General features: G+C 41.2%; 1 protein-coding gene across 1 annotated transcript; it reads right to left on the reverse strand.

The window, feature by feature from the left end:
• Positions 1 to 4,491: 4,491 nt before the first annotated feature.
• On the reverse strand, positions 4,492 to 25,133 carry BRCA1 (BRCA1 DNA repair associated). The gene is made up of 23 exons (XM_074162774.1): positions 24,983 to 25,133; positions 24,506 to 24,605; positions 23,936 to 23,989; positions 23,535 to 23,615; positions 22,937 to 23,025; positions 22,318 to 22,463; positions 21,911 to 22,019; positions 20,956 to 21,001; positions 20,347 to 20,489; positions 16,475 to 19,873; positions 15,749 to 15,834; positions 14,162 to 14,330; positions 13,314 to 13,437; positions 12,934 to 13,100; positions 12,161 to 12,486; positions 11,431 to 11,518; positions 10,983 to 11,060; positions 10,478 to 10,518; positions 9,023 to 9,106; positions 8,564 to 8,618; positions 7,316 to 7,389; positions 6,738 to 6,801; positions 4,492 to 5,699 (listed from the first exon to the last, which is right to left on the reverse strand). Exons 2-23 carry the CDS (start codon positions 24,583 to 24,585, stop codon positions 5,596 to 5,598), a joined length of 5,607 nt encoding a protein of 1,868 aa, XP_074018875.1. The 5' UTR covers positions 24,586 to 24,605; positions 24,983 to 25,133; the 3' UTR covers positions 4,492 to 5,595.
• Between the last annotated feature and the right edge of the window lie 244 nt (positions 25,134 to 25,377).

Raw genomic sequence — 25,377 nt, forward strand, 5'->3', positions numbered from 1 at the left:
CACATTTAAGATTCTAGAGGAGAGCCAGCAAACACCCAGAACAATGAGGGGGAGGAGGACGAGCCCGTTCCTTCACTGATTGCCTCAGCTCGCATCATCTGTCCTGTGAACCAGGTGAGTTCATGGGCGTTTTCTACCAAGATGGATTTTATCCTTTATGCACAAGGTTTTTATTCATAATATCAGCAAAATAAAACTGTCACCAGATCCAAGACGAAAACAATCCAGCAAATCACCAAGAATAATTATAGGAACATACTGAATATTTCTTTGATTTACCATTAACTCTAGTAATGAGTCAGACAAGTGTCCTAATTGCATTCATGAATAAGCTGCTCTCTTATAAATGGCTTCAGATCTGCAAGGAAATAACTCTCAGTCTATGGATCCAAATGCAGAGGGAGGATTTTAAAGAGTAAACTACTTCAGCAAAAAGCTACACATGTAGTCATTGCTGCTCTTCAGCAGTATTAGTAGGTCAGGTACCGAAATACGTGCAACTTTACAGAATTCAAAGGGAACGCTACTTCAAATTTAAGGCACCCACAGAAAAGTCAGCCTAAGGCAGCAGAATAAAGTTGTTGCAAAATATACCTTTGTTGAACAAAGCCCTACCGTCCCAAGCCATCACCAAGCCCTTGTCAGACTCCTTTCACGGGGAAGGAGCAGTTGGTCCCTGTCTCAGGCTGGGATGCCTCCAGCCTCTACACAAAGATGCTCCTGGTTTACCTAGGACCAGAAAGAACTCAAAGTAGGGGCACCGATATCTAGCCTCAAGCAGAAAGAGAGAAGAGGATCAGTCATATCTAATGGAGATCCACCATTCCATGTGGTTGCTGCAGGACTGACCCTTGTTGCCTGGGCAGAGCCCGTGGTCCGTGAGCCAGCGTGCACCAGCCCCAGTGGGGAAAAGGCTCAGGCACTCTATAAACCAGTGAGGTCTCCTGAATCTGTGGGGCTGTGCAGAGAACGGCCCTGGCCAGACAATGCTGCAGCCCCCCTGGAGCCCAGCCTTCCCTCTGGCAGCCACACCAACACCCCAACCTCTGCCACCGGTCCCGTGTGCGGGGAGCTACAGCCCCTTTGGGGAAGGAGGAGACAAGCTGGAGTTCCAATAAATTAAAGATGAGATGCACTTTTGCAATACAGTCCCTTTCCAAACAATAATGACAAAGTGAAGGGGCAAGGTGGGGAGCACAGGCTGAAGAGCTGCCCCCCTCCAAAACCCCGAGTAGGAAGGAATGAGGGAGATTCTGTACAGCCCCCTCAGAGCAGAGCCTGCGGTGGGAATCCCAGCTGCCCTCTCCTTCCTTCGCCTCCTACATGTTAAATGGATTTGCCACTAATACTCTTTTAGAGCAAGCCTCAAAGAAGTTCACTTAAAATGCACAACTACAGGGCTCTGCTAGTAGATGCATTTAAAATCTCCACATTATAGCACAGGCAGCAAGCCCCACTTCACCTCTTTCTCGAGCAGAAGCTGCCATCCATAACCTGTCAGGAACATAAAGGGTGTCCCAGGCACCACCAGCACCAATCACCCAGGGTAGGGGAGTCTGCAAATCAGGATGCAGAGCCAGAGGTGGAAAAGGCAGTGTGCTGGCACCATCCTGCACGTTCAGGTTGTAGTAAAAACTGACATAATTTGGCAGCTGTAATAAAGGGGATTCTCAATTATACCCCAGCCCCTACTGCTTTGCCTTCTTCAGGCGAAATAAACCCAGTTGGAATTTCTAGCATGTGGACTCTTCCAGCATTTCAGTCTTCAACATGCCATGCAGGTATTTCCAGTATCAGCAGCAGCTGTGGTGGCCCCAGACTCTTGCACTTTAAAGAGTCCTGGGAACTGGACCAAGGAGGGACCAAGAGGAGTGACAATATGGTTCAGTCTCACCCCTTATGCGGGAAGTGTCTGGTAAAGCAAGGAGAAAGGCATCAGAGACACTGCACGAGTATTTTAGATACACATGTGCTGCACCGTGTCCCGGGAGAAAGTCTGCTGTTTTGTTTTCTTAAGGACCAGAAACTCCCTTTGAGAAGCAATAGAATTCTACATCAAAATTCAGTATTGCCAAATGCAAAGGGCTTTTAACTATTGAGTAATATTTTCACTTTGATGACTAATTACACCCTACAGTCCACAAACCTCTCCCCGTTGCTTCAGTCTGCAGCCGCTGCAGTAGCTATGAAGCAAACAGCAATTACAAATTTAATCCAACATTAGTGTAAGCCGAGTGGGCTCTGTCAATGCATAACTCCCTGCTGCCTAGCAGCAAATGTAAAGGACAGTCTGAATTGGTACCAGGCTGCTTGCTCTCTGCTGACCGCCGCATCAGCATGGCTGATAAGGATGCAAGACAAAGCTATACCTAATTAACATACATGAATTTTAACCAGGAATCCATTCCCATATGTTAGAAAATAAGCCCTGGACAGCTTCTGCCCCCCCATGGCTTGTTAACAGTTTCTCTGGTGAGACAAGGCAGCCCAGCAGAAATCCACCTCAGGATGGCTGGTGAAAAGGCAGGAGCCCCAGAGCAGCTCTGGGGGCACGAGGCTCTGGGCTGTGCCTGCCCCGGGCGCTGCAGGGACACGACGATGACCCCGACACATCGATGCTCTCAATGACCCTGAATGGTGCTGCGGCTGCGACTCCTGCGCTACACAGCTGAGGGCTTGGTGACCTAAAGAACAACAGAGGCCGTGTGTGGCACAGCCGGGCGTCAGGCAAAAGGTACCACCCAGAACCAGATGCTAAGGATTCCCAGCCACCCCTCACGGGGAAAAAGGGACGGGCTGCAACAACAGCAGTGCAGGGCTGCCAGAAAAGCCAGGCTGCTACTGCCCCAGAGCAAGGTCAGCTCTCATTGCACAGGATGCACTTTGTTCCCCAAGAGGAGTAAATTCCTCTCCTTTGCATTAGGAGTTAGTTAGCATTTAACAGCCTTGAGAAAAGGGGAAGGAAAGAATTCGATTGCCCCAACCCCTCACGTAGCTTTGAAAACTTCCGTACAGTAAAGCATCAGGCTCCTACCAATTCAGAGAGCACGGCCAGAACAACGTGGAGAAGGCAGGGACCAGAGAGAGGGGTGAAAGCTGCGCCCCAGGGTCCCTCCTGCAGCCAGAGAGTGCAGGGGCTCCCCGAACAGCAGAGCTCTGCTTTCTTCCAAGTTGACCCTGCTGCATTGAGAAAAGCTCCTGTTAAGTTACAAAAGCAGAGCAGTTTTAATTACAAATATAGTACTTCCCTGATGGCAAAGCCTCAGGCAGACCTGCAGCAAGCGCCAGCCTCCCCTTTGCTTCTTCCCTCGCTGCAGTGAGTAGGATGAAAGGCACGTGCTGCTGATCGAGGATGGTGTGCACGCAGCCCCCTTCACTAGCTCTCTAATGATGTTTGATTCTGCTACTCATTACCCTCAGGTAATTACTGCAGAAGGCACAGCATGGCCTAGTCACCTCTCAAACATGCATTCACCTCAGAGGCTTCCTACCCTGGGAAGTGTCATAAAACAAGCGGCTCTCATGTATGAGTGAACAGGGAGGAAATGCAGCTTGATCCTCATGTATAAAATGGCATTTCCGACCCATGCAGTGGCTGTGAAGCTCCAAGAGCTGGGGCTCTATTACTGAAGCCAGAGCTCAGACCGGGGAAGTCAGCATGGATTCCATGACAGAGCCACCTCTGCTCCCCTCAGACTGCCTCCCTCTGGAAGCACAGCCTTCCTTTCTCTGGCTATTTATTCAAACTGTTTCATTTCCCTCAAATCTTAAATGAGATGCAGGTTACTACAGAAGTCCACAGATGATACTAAATGAAAAAGGGAGTTTCTGCAGATCCAGCCTGGTCACCTCCAGGGAAGGGCAGTGTCAGCAGTGCCGTTCCTCCAGACAATTAGCCAGAGCGAGATCCTTACCTGCTAGAAAGGGCAAGCTTTGTACCAAGATCTGAGGGACAATTTCTCAGTGGCAGATGCAAAACAGATGCTGGGCCTCTTACTTGCATCTAACAGGCAGCATTTACCCGCCCCCTCCAGCTATCTTCCGAAATGTAGGTTTAAAAAAAAAAATAAAAAATACCCACCCACCCCCCAACCAACATGGGCTCTAGAGGCAAGAGACATCAGTCTGAAGGTGAGGCTGTGTTGAACAGTCTCAATAGTTATGAAATATTGTCACATAAAAGAAAACAGTAACGTACGTCAATTAAGCAAGTGCTTCCAGCACTTACGCTACCAGTAGCAATCCCAGTTAGACCAGCTGCCTCCACTTGGCAACTGCAAGATGCTTGATAACACATTCGCTTCTCAGGTTGATGGAAATTACAATTCTGATTCCAGCTCCGAAATTCTAATTTACATTTTTGACCTCCTCCACTAAGTCTCCACTCTCCCCATTGCAAGAGGATGGACTTCAGGTATTTTTTTTTTTCATACAGACCTCAATGCAGAGAATGAGTGACTGATTCACGTAAGAAGAGCTAAACAATTAAGTAAAATGCTTGCCAAAATAATTTTATTTCCTTTGAGCATTCCAATATTTATAAACACACTTTTTATAACTTTCCAAGACAACCTAGCAGCATCTGCGCACCAAACAATCCTCTGAACTTAGCTGCTTTTTTTTTTTTAAACAACAGCTTTATGAGAACAGGTTCTCTTTCTGCTCTGAAAGTACAAAATTATTTATGAAGTTGAATTGCTTGGCACCAGAAACAAGCAACATATTTTCTTCCATAAAAAACAATTTCTTTTCTTTGCAGTCTCATTTTGCAGACAGGGACTATTAGGAAGCAGATTCTTCTACGGCTTATTACAGGTCACTGGGATACTAAAGTGCATCTGTTTATTGCCTCTTCATAGGTGCCATGAATGCTTCTCAGAAACAAGACCCAAAAAACACTGTTATAGGCTGGTGCTTTTAAGGACTGGTTTAAGTTGAGAATCAAGTGTTGGCTTTCCAGGGGCTGCACTTGTGGGTGATTTTCCTGGTTAGGGCGAGTTGGCACTTTTGTATACAACAGGAGAGCTGTTCATATAGTTTAACACAACTACATCCATGGCCTGAGACTAACCAGGCTGATGCATTAGTAATTACAAAATAATATTCCATCGTATTGGTATACACCCTTATCCAGGGTATGTATTTATGCAAAATGAAAATGTGGAGGTTACTTGGGAGCACAAGTACATTTTAATTCAAGCCCTGAGCCAAATATTACTCTTTTAAATGACTGTCCCCAAAATGTCCTCAAGTATATAAACAGGAACTGGCTGCAATGGTAAATAATACATCACCATTTCTTTGAGGAGGCTGTTCTACATTTTCTAACTTTTAAAATTTGACATTAATTTAAAGGACTATTTTGAAATTAGAAATGTTAATTTTCAAAGAACAGTGGGTAATTCTGTCTTCATATGGTAATGCTGTTTAAGTAACTTTATTGTTAAAAAAAAGTAGTTATTTTACCCTGAACAAGAACACCACATGCACATAATCTCTGCATGAGTGACTTAATTCTCACTCCTTAAAATAATTACCAAACTCTCAGCACTGATGAGACTTTCTGAGCAGTGGAAAGAGAAGCGCAGCTGACCCTCAGGACACAAGGTAAGCTTCCAGCTCCTGGCACTGGTAGCAGGCAACACTGTCCAACACCCACTCTCGAGTCACCATGGCAACGTTGTTCTTTCGCTGGATTGCTGCAAGACAAAGACACAAACGATAAAACTGTTATCAATGACTCAAAGCAAGCTTAAGGTGAGCTTACTGATGTCTTTCTAAAGCTATTTGCTTTATCTCTGACATTTTGAAGGCCTTGATAAAAAACAAGAGTCTAAAACCAGGAATGTGGCACTACTATTCCTTTTAACAATGCAGATAATATTGCTGCTCCTAAAAGAATAGCTCTTTGGCAAATGGTCAGGCAGGAAGTTATGAACCCCACAGAATAAACACTAAAAGCAAAGAGTCCTTGATATCTTCTAATTTAGGACCTCGGTGACAGAGCCTCAGTTCCTGTCTGCTCACGCACACAAGTATGTGACAAGCAATGAATCTCATTAAGAGAAGCAACAGAAAATTACTGAAGTGCTCCCAGACTGTTCTTCATGATTTCAGGGTCTTTTCCTTTATCTTCTCATTTTCCCAGTGCCATGGAAACAGCTGTTGTTTTTACATCATCCTCCTGTTCCATTTCTTTGTTGAATTCCACTACAGCCTAACTAGCTCTCATCCATCCCATAACTCCCACTATTTCACTTAAAAGTTTAGTCTGGAACACTTGCACTTTCAAAGTCTCATGGTTTCTCTGGAGCACATTGAAAGGGGGGGGGCGGAAGGCAAAGCTGTAACAGTCAACACCTTGTAGCCAGATATTCTTGTCCCATTTGAGGCTTTTCTCCTAGATCTTACTGGTCCTCCAAAGGCATGCTTCCCCACCTTTTAGAAACTATCTGCAATCAGAAAAGTTTCTGTAAAGCTGATGATATGCAGGGCAACTGAGCCAAGAATAGGATTTGCCTGCCAGACTACCATTTAAGACTCTACCGCTGATTCTTCAGATAATACACTTGTCCTTCCAGATTTTTCTTCCAAGACATACCTCCATCTCCAGATGTAGTTGGATTTTATTTCAACTCCTCTACAAACCTCTCTGATATTTAACTATTGAAACGACTGAGATGATAAAGACACTCAGTGTGTATTATAAAACAGTTCATGACTGTGTGTTGTTTTACCTCTATTATAATTTGTGTTTTCCATCCAAGCATCTGGCTGAACAACCACGACAGCAGTAGAATTCTAGGATTTCAAGATAAGAAGATGAAAATGCTAGTTATCTGTTTGTCATTAAATCACTCTCACACCTACCTGCAGAGAGCAGTCACTGGGCTAACTCTGCTTCGGTGCGTCACTTCAGGGAGGACTTGTAAGCAGTAGTAGAGGGACAAAGACATCTGTTTCTAAGATTTTTCTCTGATTTCTCTTCAGGAATGCTGTGACCAAGCTAAGGCGCTAAAGGCTTTTTGCACTGGAAAGTGAGGCTCAGTGCAGATTTCAGGAGAGATCAGCTGTCTGGCCCACACAGAGCACTCTGACAGCTTTGCAGGCAAGTCAGCCTGTCTTCTCATCCAGAGCGGCCAGCACCAAGAGCAGAACTGCTGCCCTGCAGTTTGGCATTGTTACTGAGCACACAGTTCTAACACACTTGTCTGCATCAACCTCTGACAAGCCCGTAAAGGCCAGGAAATCCTTCAACGTGATGTGTAGCTCCAGACCGTTCACCACGTGAAGTGCAACGCTCGTTAGCACTCACCGCTGTGTGTGTGAAGAGATGAAGCTGCTTCACCACAGAGGCACCACAAAGCTCCACCATCCATTCCAGATGTTCTGAAGAAATCAGATAAACAATGTATTACTTAAATGTTTTATATCACATTGAAACTGATACTGTTCCCTAAGCCCTCGTGTGTTTGTTCCACGATACAAACTATTTGAATGAAATGGAAACCTTAGGAGAGAGTAAGTCCTTTCACTTTCTAGCCTGCTGAGGAACAGCCACTCGCTCACACTCTGGTCAGGGCTAATCAAAACACAACACAAAGCCCTGAAAAAGCAAAACACCACATACCCAAAACTTAAGAGAAAGTCACTACTAACAATTTATTTCCTCTTATCATAAGGAGTTAAGACATGAAATTAAAATTAAAAATCAGAAGTTAGAACTGTGTTATCTCTCATTAAAATAGTAGCCAAAGTATTTAATTCCCACCAATTTGCTGAATTGATAGTGAAGAAGATAAATAAGTCTCTCAAGTGTAAGAGCTGTAATAGATGATCACTGCAGCAGGTGAAAGCACTGCATCCTCTGAAGTAATTACTGTAAATGTCAAGAGATGTGAGGATATTTCACCCAGTCAAAAATAAAGTTATGTTGGACAAATCAGAAAGTACCTGCTGAATAAGACATGAAAATGGAACGAGAGGTACAAATATTTTAAGTAGAAAAATTCTAGCTTAAATTTTCAAAACTTCTACTATACTTTATTCAATTTTAAACTAGCAAAAAGAAGGTATTCTGCCCAGCTTTTTCTTTGTGTATAAACTTCTTTGTTGTGCGTTTCATTTTTAACATCATCTGCTAGAGAGAGGAAATTACACTGAGGATGTGCCAACTGCTGGAAAAATGATACTTGGGAACTGTTTACTAAGACAGAAGAAAAAATGCTCAAATACAAGTGTTCAATAGCACCTAAAGCAACTACCAGACAGCAAGATATTAATACTTTTCCTTCATGGGTAGAGAATCTGAGATAAACTAGATAAAAGGCCTGTTTTGACATAGAGCAAAATTGCCAGAACAGTTCCTGTTCTCTCTGAAGATAGAACCAGATAAAATTCTTTACCTACATTATACCTCATGTAGGTATTCTGAAAGTTTCAGAGTAAAAGAGGTACAAGAGTATCCTAGAAGAGGCCAAATGTAGAACTGGTGAATACACACAAGCTCCCTCAAAATATTTTCTATGCTAAGAGTTCATTTAATTCCGCTAAAATGACACACCTGTAGTCATATCAGTGAAAGGCCCATAGCAACAGATCTCAAAGCCTTTAAAGATCTGAAAAACAAGGAACACGTTAACAGAGTACATATGGTATCTTTAAGGACACTGGTCTCACTGCACTTCTAGGACTGGTTATCAAGCTATCACTGTTTCACAAAGTGTATCTGAAGCTCTTTGTAACCTACAAAACAAAAGAATATTAGCAAAAACCCCCAGCCCTACATTATCCCATCCTGATGGTATAAAAAAAGATAACATTCACTCTAAGCATAGCGAGCGTATCTGCTCTGCTGCTGGCAGAGCTCACCTTTCATGTATAAAAACGCTTAATTTGCTGCTCTGAATATGGAGTTGCACAGAGAAATGGGAAGAATTAAATCCAGATATCCAGCTAGCACAGCCATAATACCTGAAACGGTCCCAGCAGGACAAGATTTTCATCCCTGACATACTCATACCTTTTCAGTCAGAGACTGCCTAGCCCTCTTAGGACCTTGGTGGTTTCTCCCATTGATTACATCTCCTTGAACTTCGAAGTTCTCCTGGAACACAGCACAAACAAGCAATCACAAGTTAGAGACTGAGAACACTCTCCTGGTCAGAGTTCTGCATCACAACAGGAAGAAGTTGTTAGATTTCAGAACTGGAAATCCTACAATTAAATGTCTGCCGAAAATTAATTGAAAGGCTTTTCAAGAAAAACAGTGAGGAGCAGTAATGAAACCCCTGCAGCATCAGACAATTTTTAAAGAAACAAAGTTATAGTCAAACTATATAGTCTAGCAAACTGCATAAAAGAAGGGGCATGCTCCAAGACTATAATTAACTTACCAGTAGAGTCTCATTTGATAGAAATTAATTATCAATACATAAGCTCTAGATCTTCAACATCTATTTTATTTCAATGCATTCACTTTTTATATAGATTAATAAAATAGTGCTGCATTTGATAATTTCAGGCCTACGTCTCAAACTCCCACATCTCCAACACCCTCTCAAAGATTCTCCAAAAATTCCATGCGGTCTAACCTGCTACAAGAACACCTGCATATTTTCGGTTTACTTGAAAAAAATTTGGTTTTCATTATAATTGGAGGCTCTTCTTCATGCTTAAAGCAATGTGAGAGCATATGATAATGTTAACAGCTGTCCCATGTTCCAGCATTCCCAGTCAATGCTGTAGCAGCTTCCTCGTGTCACCCCAGCACAGGAGGGTTTGTCACCCCCCTTTCCTGGGGCCTTGTTGGGGCCAAGATTTTTCTTCTTCACCGTTGGCTTGGCAAAGAGGCATATGGATTTCATACGAAAAAGTGGGCATTTCCGCTTATTAGATGTATGAAATCCATGCTGTGTCACTAATATGACATTGTCCAAAAATCTCTACTAGAGAATGAAATTCCAAATACTACCCAGGAACACAAAAATCCACCTAAATCGGAGTCATCTCAAATAAGCCATTTCTACTAGGAAAGGTAGTAAATGCTGGAATGAGTTTTCAGTAGTTCGCTATTCTAAAGTTTAAAAAACAAAACAAAACTATATATAGAGATAAGTTCCAACATTATTTCCTTAAGCAAACAATAGATAGTTTCCTCTATGCTGTAATATATCAATATTAGTAGGAACACTTATAAAAAACCATGCCTATAACCTGTTCCAAAAAACAATAGGTACCCATTATGTCTTCAATAACAATGACTACATATAGTCTACAGACTACTATATGTAGTCTATAGACTACACATGACTCGTGGCTTTTGGTCCTAGCATTTGGTAAAACTAGAATCCCAGTTTCCAGAGCCAAATCTCTGTCTATTAAGTGGTCAGAGAATATCTGAGGCTACTAATAGGTCTCTCAATGTAACAACATTGCTTACACATTTGACATTTCACTCTGAAGATAAAAGACCTACCTCATCCAGTATCCTTCCTTCCTTAAAAGACTGAATTACCCCTAAATAAAAAGAGTAGAACAGGACAAGTCATTTTATCCAGCAAAATTATTCTTCCACTGCCAATACTCTGACTCCATTGCTATATTAAACTGAAGGTATTTGTACTACGGGAAACTGAACAGTGTATGATGCCTGAAAAACCTTAAACTTTTTGCACTAACTGATGTATGTGTCTCAAATACTTAAATTAAGAGGGAGGAAAGACTTTGGTCAGGGTGGGGAGAAATCCAATGTGGTTATTTGAAAGCAGGGAAGTATTCAGAAAAGAAAGAAGCTTGATGCTGCTGTTTGTTTGGGTTTATAAAATAATATTGTTTATTTAAAAGTATTTAGAAGAAACTCTGCAAAACATCAGATACCAAGACATGAAGAGATCCTTTTTTTTTTTCCCCTGGAACAAGCGAGGACTACGTTTGTGGTAAAAAGGCAGAGACCACTTAGGCCCAAAACAAGTTATACTTACACTGATAACTAACTACCCATTTTCTTCCTGCAATACCCAGAAAGTACTTCAGTGTCCGTTCACACACGAGCTCCTTATCTGCAGAGCGAACAAGAATAATATCTCTCTCAGTTATGCCATTAATGAAAAAAAAACACAGCTCAGGTTATTTGTACCTAAAAGCAAAAGTTTTTTGCCAAGTGCAGCAGCAAAATATCAAGACCATTTATAGAAAGATTCAGAAATTCTAATGTCCTCTAAACATACCCTCACTCTAATTCTGTGAAATAGAATAATAAATATTCCCAAGTTTAAACAAAAAAAAATATGATAGTGAAGAACACAATTCATACCTTCTCTTCAAACTTAATCAAATTTATTGCTGAACTGTCTGCTTACTGGTCAGCCTAGAGGTGAAGATCTATATGGTGTGTAAGCACAGGATTTGTTCACAAAGCTCCCAACAAACCTGTTTTCATTATGACATGGGTTGTTTCCTCAGTAATGTGATTAGATAAAGTGCTGTGAGTTTTTCTCGCAAACTTCTGGACCACCAACTGAAAAGTAGTTAAGAAAATTAATAGCTAGTAAAACACATTAAAACACAACAACTCCAGTTTACAGGAGTATAATGTAATAAGATAGTTACTTTAAAGTAATGGTTAAATTTGTGTTGGCACAGGATGCACATTTCCTTAAAAGTCAGTAATTTTGGCACTATTCAATAGGCTAAAGAGCTCTTGGTCAGCAATTTATAACCCAAAAGCCATATCCTCCTAGAAATGGATTATAGAAACAGGTTTATTAGCAATTCTGAATAGATTAATTACAGAAATGCTCACTATGGACTAGAACTTGGGTAAAGCAGCAGCATCTGAGAACATTAAGGGAACCAACCAACCAGTCCCCTCCCCTCCAAGGTTTTCTAGAAATAAAGTCCTCTTTGGAATAATGTGTTTTTTCCCCCAGACAGTAGGCAGTAATTTAAAAAGCTCAAAACTTCACTAAGCTTAATAGTGCTTTTTACAGGCAAAATTCTTAGTATTGTTAGGAGTGAAAAAGTTTGACTTGGGTTGCTGTATTACTAATCTGCAATTTCTGTAGGATTAGTTCCATTATACTTTGATCCATGCTGAGGACTATAGTGGTAATCAGGAACAATTAACAAGTGATCTCTAAAACTTCTGAAATATACTCACATGTTCACTTTGGTTCAAACCCGATGCCACAATTGACATTTCTTTCCTGTTAGTCACAACTGGACTTGTAGCATTTTCTTTCCCAGCCGCATTGTGCGGAACAGATATCGGAAAACAAACATTTCTCTTCGATGTACATTCCCGAGCGCAGCTTTTCTCAGCATTCTGAGCTGCAACAGAACGATTCACTGCTGCCGCAGTTGGAGGGTTAAGCAGCCTTACAGAGGAGGGAGAGTTATTTGGACTCCTGGTCACATTTCCAGAGAGATTTGATAAGACAGATGCACTGTTTAGCCTGGTCCCAAATTTCTGCTCATCTGCATTTTCTGAAGGAAAAGAGAAATTACCCTTTGAAACAATTTCATAATTCTTGCGGTCACGGTGGAAGGCTTTTAAGTTTAAATGCTGCAGTCACTTCCTCTCCTTATTTGTTTATTACTCCACCTTTGCCTCTATCATTACTTTTTCCTGATCCATAGCTGAGACACTAGAACACCTGTGAAACTGTTGGTAGCGTATCTGCCAAGAAGTACCAATTTATACGTGAGACAGATAATAACTGCCATTGCTGTCAAAATGCTATCCAGCCCAGTCATGATGGGCTACCAAACAAAACCAGCCAAACAAGTAACATCTTTTTAAATTGATCAGGAATATATAAATTAAAACTCTTAATTTACAAGAAAAAGTTGTATTTTGCCGATACGTGAAAATATGAAAAAAGCAGGAAAAGAGCAGAAATAAAACTGTGTTGCATCCCTCTTAAACATTACCTGCTTCAAGCTGACACTGACTATATTCTTGCATTGCTTCCTGCACAGGTTTTGTCTTTTCGGAAGGAGCTTTGCTCTTCAGAACTTTGTCACTCTGAAAACCTTTCTCCGAATCTGGTCTCTTTAATGAACTGGATTTAGAAGATGGAAGCAACAATTCTGGAGACCTTGAGAGAGGGAAATTGGTTTTAATACCTTTTTTTACTCTTCTAAATATCAGAACCATATAGAAACAGCTAAGCTATTGTCATTGCTCAAAACCTGAGAGGCATTTATTTCAAGATTTTTAGGGAGGTCTTTTTTCTTTTTTTTTTTTTTTTTTTCAAATACAAGATTAGAAATAAAAGTTAAAAAAAAACCCCAAAACCAAAAACATTTACCTTTCTTTTTCTAACTCTTTGATTTTACTGTCGAGACAATCACTTGCCATAACATTGGATGAAAATCCCTTTGAACTTCTGCATTGACGATTCTCAAAGTTTCCTTCAGAGGTTGACTCTGCCCCTTTAAAAAAGAAAAACAATTCTTAAACAAGTGAAATAAAAGCAACTGTTCTTAGTTGTTTCTTCAGGTAAGAAGTCAAGCATCTGAATCCAGATACACTTTAGAGAGGGAAGTGTCCCAAAACAGAAACCTACACAAAACACTAAGCCGTTTGAAGCACGGCTAACAACCACATTTTATTTCACATATTAAATCTACAAAACGTGCTCATTTTACACCCCACTGCGGGCACCGTCCTCTCCCACCCATCAGCCCCCGTGCACGGGGTGTTGCTGCTGGCAGCCAGGGGACACCTCACCTCCTTCCCATCTCCTTCCTCAATATGATAAAGTACAGTTTCTGCCACAGCAACAGACGCCAAGTCCCAAAGGGTGTTCAGCCATGCTCGCAGTCCCTCACCCATTCCAGCAACAGAAAACGAGCACAACTAGAGCTGCCAGAACAGCGAGGTGAGGTACTGCCACGCCACGAGGCTACTCACTACAACTACACCATGTAATCTCACACGGAACTGTAACTGGAGCTTTTTTTAGACTAGGCATAGTACCTAAGTTATAAATAAAACATGTATGTCTCACTGAACAGCTGAATTTCGGTAAAATTCTGCTATTGTATCAATTGTAAATAAACACTGTAATTTGTAGTAGAGGGAAAAAAAAAAGAAGTAGTAATAGTCACACTAGTCTTTGTAAGAAAGCTGAGAAAGGTTTTTATTGCTATTTACCTCTTTCTTGTCTCATTTGTTCCATTCCAAGTGTTCCTTCACTACTGGAATGTGGCAGTTTCCTATGGATAGGTAGAAATTCCTGACTTCCGTGCTGCTTTAGCACTGCTTCAAGTGCAGCCATTTCTTGCTGAAGTTTTTTTAGGTTACTTTGCATAGCATTCTTCTGCTGAAAGGATACACAATTATGTCAACATTAGCAAAGCCAGTTTTAAAAAGTAAGATTAATTTCTTTTACAAACACCAGAGTTTAATCACCAGAAAAAAAAAAGAACTTCTGCACACATTTCTTTAAAAGTCATTTTGCTCCAAAAATGCATTAGTTTGCATTAGCCACTTAATTTAAAATTTAATACTGATCATCAAGTATTGAGCTTCCGTACTTCCCACCATTACTAAAAGCCCCAAAGACTGTTTAAAAGGAAAAAAATATTTCATCCTATTCATCCTTACTTTCTCTCTCAAAAATACCCTCTATTAAAAACATGCCATTTACACCTTCATAAGAAGGGCTCAGGGCTTCCAAGGATCCTTTTAAAAACCAGAACCTTCACCACACAGGATAAAGCCCTTTCCGCGGCACTGAGTACTACATTTGTAGCTCTAGCACTGGCACCATGTGGAACTTCCTTGTTACTAAAGCAATAAAAAAAATCCCAACCAAACAGAAAACTGCCACCACACAACAAATAAAATACTCCCCACCAAGCCATGCTGCCATGATTCCATTCAACCCAGAACCTCTGCCAACGAAGCTACGCCAGGGAGCAATGTCCTGCCAGCTGACCGCGTTCTGCACTGATGCAGTAAGCAGAACCACCCATAAAGCACAGAAATGACATTCAGTCGTCTTTGACGTACATGAAAACCCATAGGGCCGTTAATGCTGAAGAGAGATTTGGCATAAGACCTATCTTGAAGTTACAGAGGACAAGAAAAACCCCACCCACCAAACAAGACAAAACCCAAAACACACACCAAAAGCCCCCAAACAACCGGAAGCCCCCCCACTAATCACTCAAATACATAATGTCAGGCCATTAAGCAGTAGCCAGGAAATTAATAGTAGAGAAAACATATTGCACTAGACACACCTTTAATTGGACACTGCCTGCTAGGTCTTAGATCTATAATATTCTAATATGGAATGATTTGATTTAATCTTTACCCTTATAAGGCAATTCTCCGTGCTTCTAAATATCATAACGTAGCAAATCCAATCCTTACCACCAATCACTATAAATGCCTATCAAGGAAGGTTTTAAAAACAAGAAGCTGAGGTTTCCAGCATTGGTCAAGTGTGGAGATTCATTAACTAGCATCTCCCACAATTAAGCACTGTAATCAATACTAGGAAATGAGTTCCGGCCATTAGAATGTAATGTTTCCATGGGAGGCAAAGTTGGACAAATAATGTCATAGAAGCAGTTCTACAATTCTTCATTAATTATGCTCTTGGAAGTAATCTAGCGACACAAAGAACTATGATGAAAGCGGTTTCTCACTACACTGACTTCACAGCTTTCATGTAATTGCTTATAAGCTAGAATGCAAACTACTTTTAGAATTCAGTGCATACTCACGTACCTGTGTAGTAAGGATTTCACCCTGAGAGAACGGTCCACATGAATCTTCTACATTACTGGTTTCACTATCATAGCCAGATGCTTCACCTTGAAGGTGGAAGAAAAGCTGAGTTAGTTAAAGAAAAAAACCAAACCAACAAACATTATCCATAATCTCTTACCACACAGACCTTTTAGCCAACTGTCAACTATAATAAAGTGACAAGTTTTGAAAACACTGAAGTTAGAAGCACAGAACATTTTGAAGAATACCATGTCACACATGGCAAAGTAAATAGAACTCGAAGTGTTCCAATAGTGATGAGACAGTCCTTAATATTTATGAAAGCCATAAAGAGGTCAAAATAAGCACTACAGAATTCTACAGCCAATTTAAATAAACATTTCCCAAACCTGGGAAACAGCTTTATGAGATTTTGCTAACAGATGCACGTATCACATTGCAGTAAGAAAGCTGGCATTTCACTCAAGAATTAATGTCCATCAGACACAGTCCGGCCTCTACTGCCCAGTTTGCTCAGCTTTGCTCTGAACACAGAATACTGGGAGAAATTAATTTTCAGGAAATAAACCACTGAGGGTTTTTTGTTTGATTGTTTAGGGCCGATGCATTCCTTTGAAAGAGCAAGCACCACAAACAGAGAACCAAGTTCCCATGCAGACACCAAAAGCCTAAGCGCAATGACATTACACACACAGCTGCAGAGAGAAAAATCGTGGTTTGTACCTAGGTTGGCTCCCACATGTGGGTCTTCTTGGCAGTCATCTTTGAAGTTAGTTTTGCTTCTCTTCAGCCCTCCATCACAACTTCGAGAAGTTTCTTTACTCTCATTCACATTGGTCACTTGTTTGGGGGTATGAACTTGTATTAGAGGTTTTTTCAGCTCTTGTGCTCCATCAACTGATTCTTCAGACACATTGGACTGGGAAGAAAATAAGTTGACAGAACATTCTGACTCCTGGCTTGGTGAAACACACCCACTGCTTAGAGCAGCTTCAGGCACTTCCTGCATATTATTGTCATTATGACTTTCATTGTGAGGCGACGTGACAGGACTTACTGAAGACTCTACCACAGATGTCCCTTGTTTATTGATCTGCAAAGGTGTGCTTACTGATTTGCCAAATATTAAAGTTTGAAAACATGGTAAATCTTCATCCTCGCTAGATTCTTCATCTGAAGATTGCAATTTCTGCGCTCTTCTTCGAGATCTTTGAACACCTCTTGGCTTAGAACTAACATTTCTATAGTGTGGTTTTTTGACCAGGGCATCGTCGTCACTTCTCTTTACAAACACAGCAGATCTCTCTCTCCTGTCAGTTTCAGAAAAGCTGTTGTTCTCTTTAATATCATCCTCAGAGCACAGTAAGCCATCAGGGGTTTCAGACAAACCTGTAAAATCACTGTTCCCTTTCAGAGGTTCCTCTAGAGCCTCTGTAACTAAACACTCGGGCACCCCTGTACTAGCAGTTTGTGTTGCTTGCTCCTCATTCCCCTTTACTTGTTTTCTTTCTCTTTTGCTACTTTTTTCCCCAGTGACTTCACTGCTGAATTCAGCGGGCCTTTGCTGACAAGCTGCAGGAGAAATCATTGATCTGGACTGAAAACGTAGTATTGGTCCTTCGCTGTCAACTTCTTTGGCCTTTCCTGCTTGATTGTTTTCTGAACTGAAGCATATTTCATCAACTGTGTTTAAATCAGTTCTTTTGAAAACGTGCTCCTCTGTATCACTCTGATCACTTTGGCTTCTATTACTTTTGATTGGATTATGTCCCAACTCGCTTTCTACCCGTACGTCAGTTAACACTGTCTCTTCGTCTCCCCGCGCTCCTTTTTGTGATCTGTTTTTGCCCTCAGTCCTAGCAGTACCAATTCTTATTGGTGTCAGATTCCCTTGATTTGCAACCTGTGAAACATCTTCCTGGTGTTCCCCTGTGTGCACGCACTCGGTGCTGCTAACAACACAAGTCACAGGACTAACACAAGCAGATTCATACCTCCTAAGCTCCTCCTTCTCACAAACCCTACTCAAGCTTTCAACAGTTTTCTTTTCTTTTTCACTTGAAAACTTTTTCAGCAAGTTTTCTGTTTCTAAATATTTGTTATGCTTATTTTCTACCTGATCACTACATGGTATCTTTAAAGTTTCAGAAGTGGCATCTTCTACTGCACAGGCCTTCGTGGCAGTAGGATAGAGGCTAAATGATTGGCGTTTTGAATGCCTAAATATATTTCGCAGAATCTGTGTGTCTAATTCACTATCTTCAGCTTCCTTGGTCAATTCCAAAACATTTTTAGCCGTTGGCAACTCTTCAGTTCCAAAGTCCCCTGGAACATTTTGTCTATCATGTGTGCTATCCTGGGGAAAAGCAGTACCTGATTCAGGGCTCTCTCCAGCTGGGCGGGAAGCAGTTTGCACAACAGTCCCTGAAGGAGACTGCAGGAGGAAACAGCTACCGAGTATTTCACCTTCTTGAGAACCTGCATCAGGTGCGAAAGAACTACAATTTGAACGCTGACATGAAGATGTAGGATTGAAGAGACTTTTCCCAGTTTCTGCAGTGTCAGATGAATTCTTTAGACTAATCTGTATTTCATTTGCTTCCAGATCACCACCCTTCAGATTAGCGAGTGGCTTGTAACTCGGCGAACCCTGGGGCTCACACAGGTTCCTGCATTCAGAAGTGTGAACTAACACATTTCTTTGGACTCCAAAGAAAGACCCTTCATGATCGCTGTCACGCTTTCTTGCTCTCGTAATTACTACTCCTTTTCCTGTCTCTTTTGTCATTTCTTCAGAAAGTAACTGAAGCCTCCGGCTTCGCCTGACTTGTCTTTGCTCAGAATCAGCATTTCTTGGTTCTTCGCTGCTTGGATAGCTTTCAATCTGAGGCTCAGCGGGATCAGGTGAAACTGAGTTTCTATCCACTACTAACTGTAGAGCACACTTGGTTCTAGAATGTCTGCATCTTTTTGCTGCAGAACTTCTTTTTTTAGTGCTTTTCTGATGAGAGTTATTCAGTTCAAACTCCCCATCACAGTGCTTGCCAGTCACCTTTTCAGTAGCTTTTTTCCACATGGATCCTCCTCCTTCCTCAAGTTCCACTTGTGCATTATCCTCTCTGTTCTCAGCGAGGAGACTCTCACTAGCAGCAGGACTTTCATCACACCTTTTCCTTTCAGCATCTTCAAGGCACCAGTTAACACTCTGAGGGCACCCACCTGCCTCTTCTACATCTTTTTTCTGAATGAAATCCTCAGGTTGCAGGACACAGGCAGTCTTCCTTTTTCGTTTTAGTCCGCCTTTGCTGGAATCAATCAAGCACTTCTCATCAGCAGTCACATATTCCTTTTTTGTAGCAGGTAAAACGTCTCTCAAGGTAACAGGGGGATTTGACTTTCTCTCTCTCTTGTATGTTTTCCCAAATATTTTTTCTTTGATGCTGTCTACTGTTTGTTTTGACTGTCTCTTGTTTCCTTCAACCACTGCCATTTCCATAGAATCTACCATAGGGTCAGTCTTTCCTGAAACACAGGAATCTTTATCTGATAAACACGTATCTCCTTCACCTGAAACATCAGATGCTCCAGCAGAATCATCCTGGGAAGAACTGGAAGACAGAATCTCATTGCGTTTTGAAAACCATTCATTAACTTTCTGAATGCTTCGCTTCAGTCTCTTCCTAGAGACTGGATTCATGGTAACAGAGTGAAGTGTCTCTGGCTGACACAGTTTCTCCAGGGGAAGTTCTTTTTCATGGACAGAATCGTTCCCAGGTTCATACATTTCAACAGCTTCCACGTTTTGTTCAACAATATCTATTTCCTTGCTTTTATCCAACCTGCTCTCTGAGCTATCTTTTAAGTCAAACTCTTTGCTTTTACTACTGCACTGAGTTCGCTCTGCATCCATTTCTTCTGTGTGCTTAAAGACAGACATGTCCCCATTGCTTGAGGGACTGCCATCCCCTGTTCTGTCACAATGCTCTGTGAGCAGGTCCACAGCAAGAACATTTAAAGGAGAACTCTGGTATTTGCTCATATCCACTTGGCCAGGTTTGGCATATTCAGTGATGCTCCAAGTGCTTTTCTTGCTCAAGCCTTCCTTTGAGAAATCACTTTCACCTGGAGATTTATAAGTATTATAAATTATTAAGCCCTATTTTACAAGCACAAAAACAATGATAAGCCTAATGGATACTTTTTTCCCCCCAAAAACCAGAACGTTACACTGCACAAATATCCCTCTACAGAAAGGGAGAAAGATCAAATTACAGATGACATGTTCACCCAGCTTCTTACACGAATTACCAGACAGTGCTTTCAACTTGTATTATAAGGGATAATATGGCTTACGTAGAACATAAGTTTTGCACTTTGATGAAGTTACTTTTTCCCCTTCTGTTCCTGTGCACAGAATATTCACATTTTAAGTATTTAGTCTACAGGTACAGTCTTGTATTATACTGACACTAGCTTTAGGCAGAAATAATATACAGGACTGCAAATATATACATTTAATCACGTGAAATCAAAATGTTAAGTTGTGGTCTTTCCTTCAAGCTTAATCATTTTTGTCACTAAAATAAGAGACATACCTCCGTCATTCGGTAGAATTACTTCTTTAGCACTCAGCTTGCCAGGCTGTGTATTGCAAGAATACTCATTCCCCTTCTCAGCACTCTGAAGTTCTTCCAGCTTTTCTTGAGATGAAACCTGAAGTGTTGCTTTGTTTTCTAACCTGTTGGGAAGGGAAATCTACTTTCATTACAGAGAAAACCACAATAGACATAATAGAAGACGATACTTGATTTTCCCTTTTTGCTCTCTGACATTGTTTTTGGAGAAGTCAGGCTGCACGACTGACACTCGCCCCATCTAGATCCCTTGAGTTTCAGGCCATTTCTTTAAAAGATCCCCTCCCACATTCCTGAATTTGACATTAACTTTCTAGAGCATAGTACATGCTTTTCTCTTGAAGATCTACTGTCTGTGTAAGCAATAAAACATTTAGAAAGCAGCCTTAAAGCCTATTATACAACAAACTCATGGGAGTCAGCTACCCATTCTACCCTGATGCACCCGAAGTTGAAAATCACTTGTTAGCTTGAAAAATTGAGTCCTATGCTAAGAAACTAAAAGACAGGAATGAGAATAGCAAACTATTGTCTTTAGAAAATATTAATACCTTAATCACCTTTACTTACCCAGTATTGCTGGCCTGTTTAAAAATCTCTTCAGATGAATCGGAACCTAAAACCAAATCAGCTGTTACTCTGGTTGAAATGATTCAGAGGAAGATGACTTGCCAGATTCAGTGTTTATTATCACAAAAGCATTCACGCTTTCCAGAGGTAAATGTCTTCAACTTTTATCAGATTAAATCAATTCCAATTGTGCAGTATTTTACCTAGATACAATGATTTCTATGTATAAATATCTACATGGCTCCAGCGTAAAATTCTGCTTAACAGAGAGCTACTACAAGTTAGTTTCTAATTTCTAAATTTTTACATGAAACAGCTGCTAGTATTTAGAATTTTGAACTGGAAGTCAGAGCAAAATATCCAAATATCTGTCCCAGATTCTATGATTGATCTTCGCAGAAGCAATACGGAAAAAGGAGGCACTGAACACTGCCTGTTAAAAGGAACAATTTCTTCCTTAAAGAAACAGGGAGAAAATAAACCAGTCACAGTACCTATCTTCTTTCTCACAGCAGTCAGCACCAGATAAAGAAGGAGTTGTGAAAAGCTAGAATAGAGAGAAATTAAATATTCTTTTCTCAAATAGGTTTCATTCTTATCTCTGATTATTAACTAGAGCCTCAAGGACTGATGACAAGGCTTAATATTTTTTAGAAAACAGCAGTTATCATTAGTTATAACAACTATAACTTTTTTCACATCTGTAAGCATCTTCTCTTCTTTGGATCTTGTACCCTGAGGCTTAAAGGTTTACTACAGCGGTGTCATTTCCTACAATGTAATAAATTATGTTAAAACCCCTTTGATTTACCAATTTTAAATTGTTCATCATTTGTCCCTTTGTTCCCATTTTGGGGAAGTTAGTGTTTATAAAGACCGTGAACTTCATCACCTTTCATTACGTTGCAAGCGTTATACATAAGCTCAACTAGTGGGGATCTACAGCAGACCTTACCAAATTCTATATAAATCCCTTTTTCAGAGTCACATTCCTGGGGTTTGTTTCTCAGGGGACACCTTTTGACCCTGGTATCTGTAAGCTGTGTATCCACGTTAGCTTCCTGCTGACAGAAGAACACAAAGGAACAGTTATTTATAACAGTAGGTTATTTCAAAAAAATAAGTAGTAATTACTTCAACTACAGCAGGGGGCGCAGGTCCTTTTACGCAAAACCTTTTAAAGTAGCATAGGAAAACAAATAAACTTATTGTCCTTGTCTGGAATAATATTCAAGTCAAGCAGTGATCTGAAAGCAACCCAAAATCTCTTATTCCGTTCGTTTATGTACATACATGTACACACATTCCAAATAAAACACTAAACAGTGCACAAAAATAATTTGGGGGGAAACAAATAAATACCAAGGTGCAGTTCTCTTGTCCATTTTCTTTAGCACTTTTTTTCCTGTTTCTGAAGCCCTTACTTTGGATGACAGAACTTTCTTTACATGGGAGCTCAGCAGCAGTGGCTTCTATGGATGTTTTAGGAAAGTGATGATGATTTAAAACTGAAAAATATCAATAGGAGAAAAAAGCAAACATATTTTCTTACACTGGGCATGACGACAGGTATTATGTATTAATCAAACAGCCTTGCATAGACCCAATGCAACCAGCACATACACAGCTAAAATACAATTGTCAAAGAAAAATCTGATTGAATTATTAGTCTAGTTGTTCTTTATGAGTACTCTTCAAGTACTAAGTAAAATCTTGATCTTGCCAACTAATTTTTCCAACCAATTTTGCTTATATGGATCATCTAACAAGAACAGGATTTAACACTAGTGATTTTAGAATGACTGAACAAGTTGAAAAACATTTGAAAAGAAAACATATTTTTTATAGCACAATATAGTAAAAGAAAACCACAAACCAAAACCCACAAACCACCACCTGCTCACAACAGTATTTTGTTTCCCAAAATATAAACAACAATCTAATTTTTTAAAAAGTGGGGGTATACATTCACAACACTTACACTTTACTCCAGTGTCAAGCTCAAATGCATGGATAGCTTCCAACAATCCTTCAATTAGTTGCTTAAATCTGGAATTTTCTTTCAGACTTCTGAAATAACATCACAACATGAATTGTTTTAAGACAAACGTGTGGGTTAACTATTAACAGTTCTCCTGGAACTTAGGCTGAACAAAAAAAGGAATAAAACTCCGAAATCGAAGATGAGACAATGAGGAATTGTTGCTAAGGAATAACACCACAATTCCCCAAAACAATCATTACTATGGGAATTAAAACTATCACAAAATGAAAAAATCATATTTTTCCTCCTGTAGGTTTAGCACAGACAATCCAGTTGTAACAACTGAACAATAATACAGTCTATACTTGATAGCACAAACGTTTGCTGAGGACGGTGTCTTCACCTGCGATCCCTCGAAAAAAGTTTATATTGATGTAAAGCACTAAAGCGTTACTCCTTTACAAAGTGACAGTCTACTTAATAATCACATTTTCTTCTTTATTTTAGTCTTCTGCCAAGACACTTTTGAGATAATGATTACCTTTGTCTTAGATTTCAAACTTCTCATCCTCAAAATGCAAAAATGCATTATTACCTCTTGGTAACTTCAGTCTTACACAGAGGACACTGGGTGACACCTTTTTTCTTCTTGCTGAGGAGTTTGAACATGCAGAACCTAGGACAAAACAATAATCACAATGGGAACAAAAGGGATTTTATTTTCTTTAAAACTGCCCCATGGCATTCAGTGGAAAAACTTTGTTATCAAGTTGAATGCCTGTATTCTTGTTCTGGTGTTACAATGAATTAATCAATCCCCTTTGACACTTCTGTGAAACTGCAGTTATTTCTTATTCAGAATTAATTTTTCCCCTAATATAGCTACACATTAAGTTATCAAAACACAGTATACATCACTAGCACTAAAGAGAAGTAGTATATGTGGAGAGTAAGAAAGACTGACTAAGCATTGCAATTATGAATTTTCAAACTTACCTACAGAATATGTGATCACATTTTGTTGAAACTGGCTCTTTTACCACATCCAAGCTACAAAAAGAAAAATGAAGGAACACAAGAACACAGAAGTTACATATAAAATAGGAGCAACAAAGTAAGATTCAGAAATACAGCCACCTTTCTGAACTTAAAAAAAAAAAATTAAAAAATCTTGGTGGGGAGGAGAAGTAGGACACACCTGACAATTTTTCATTTCAGCACTTGTTTGCATTAAAAAACTACAGACCTCACTTACCTTTTAGAGACAAAGCGTAAAGATCCAGGCTGCTTTACAAACAGTCTAATCCAGCAGCTACATTTTTCTTAACTGAATCAAGGACCAAAACATTTAGGTTGTACTAGTAAATTTTATTTTTTTATAACATAAGAGCAAAATATAGGTTTTGTCTAGCACTTTCTCACTCGAGCCTTACGAAACATCAACATACATAGCCTTAAAATACAATTATTTTTGCTTTCTGATAACCCATAGAACTGACAAAGCATTTGAAAATAAAGAGAAAACCAAAAGGCTAAAAGAGAGTTCTGGTTATTCTCCTAGCATACCATATTGGGCACTCCAAGTTCTTCTGCATGGCCGAAAGCACGCTCTGTACCTCTCCGGCAGCCGTCACCGAGAAGTCCATCCTTCACAGCCAAAGGTACTCTACAGAAAAAAAAAAGGAAAAAAAAAGCAATCCCCTTGGTTTCCGGTCTCCTGCATCCCATGCCCCCGGCTCCTCCAGACCCTGCTGACGGCACCCAACGCTTCGCTGCTACTTCCGAGGCGAGGCCGGAGGGCAGCGCTGCTCCCGCGCCGAGCGCTGACGGACACCCGCTGCCGAGTCCCTGCAGGGTCACAGAAGCACCCAGCGGAAACTCAGCGAGGGCGCACCAACAGCGGGGAAAGGGGCGTTTCTCGGCGGGAAAGGGCGCGGAGGGGACAGCAGAGGGGCTCGCGCCAAGGGCCCCGGGGACCGCACGCACCCACCGGCGCGGGGAGGGCCCGCGGCGACCGTCGCAAACAAAGAGAACCCCCCTCACCTTCACGCGGCGGCAGCGCGGGCGCAGGGACGGGACGGAACGGACGAGGACCCGGCTCATGGCCCTCAGGGGCCGCCCGCCGCAACCGCATTTCGCGCCTTTGCCATCACCCCCAGAAGCCGCGCGCCCAGCAGCCAATCGCGCGCGCCCCAGTCGCAGCACGTGAGCCGAGAAGCGTCCTCTTATTAGCTCCTTCCTGTCGCGTGACGCTCCGCCCCCGCCGCGGCGTGGTGGGGCAGGAAAGAGCACAGCTGATTGGCTCTGCCGCTGCCGCGTGACCCCACCGCACGTATTGCGTCAGAGTGCGCAGGGGCCGGCGGGGTGCATTGTGGGAGGCGCGGCGCAGCTGCGGAAGTGCGTGTCTGTTGGCGGCGCGCCCCCGCGTGCGCGCTCCC

Source organism: Numenius arquata, chromosome 23 (genome assembly GCF_964106895.1).
Source record: "Numenius arquata chromosome 23, bNumArq3.hap1.1, whole genome shotgun sequence".
Lineage (NCBI taxonomy): Eukaryota > Metazoa > Chordata > Aves > Charadriiformes > Scolopacidae > Numenius > Numenius arquata.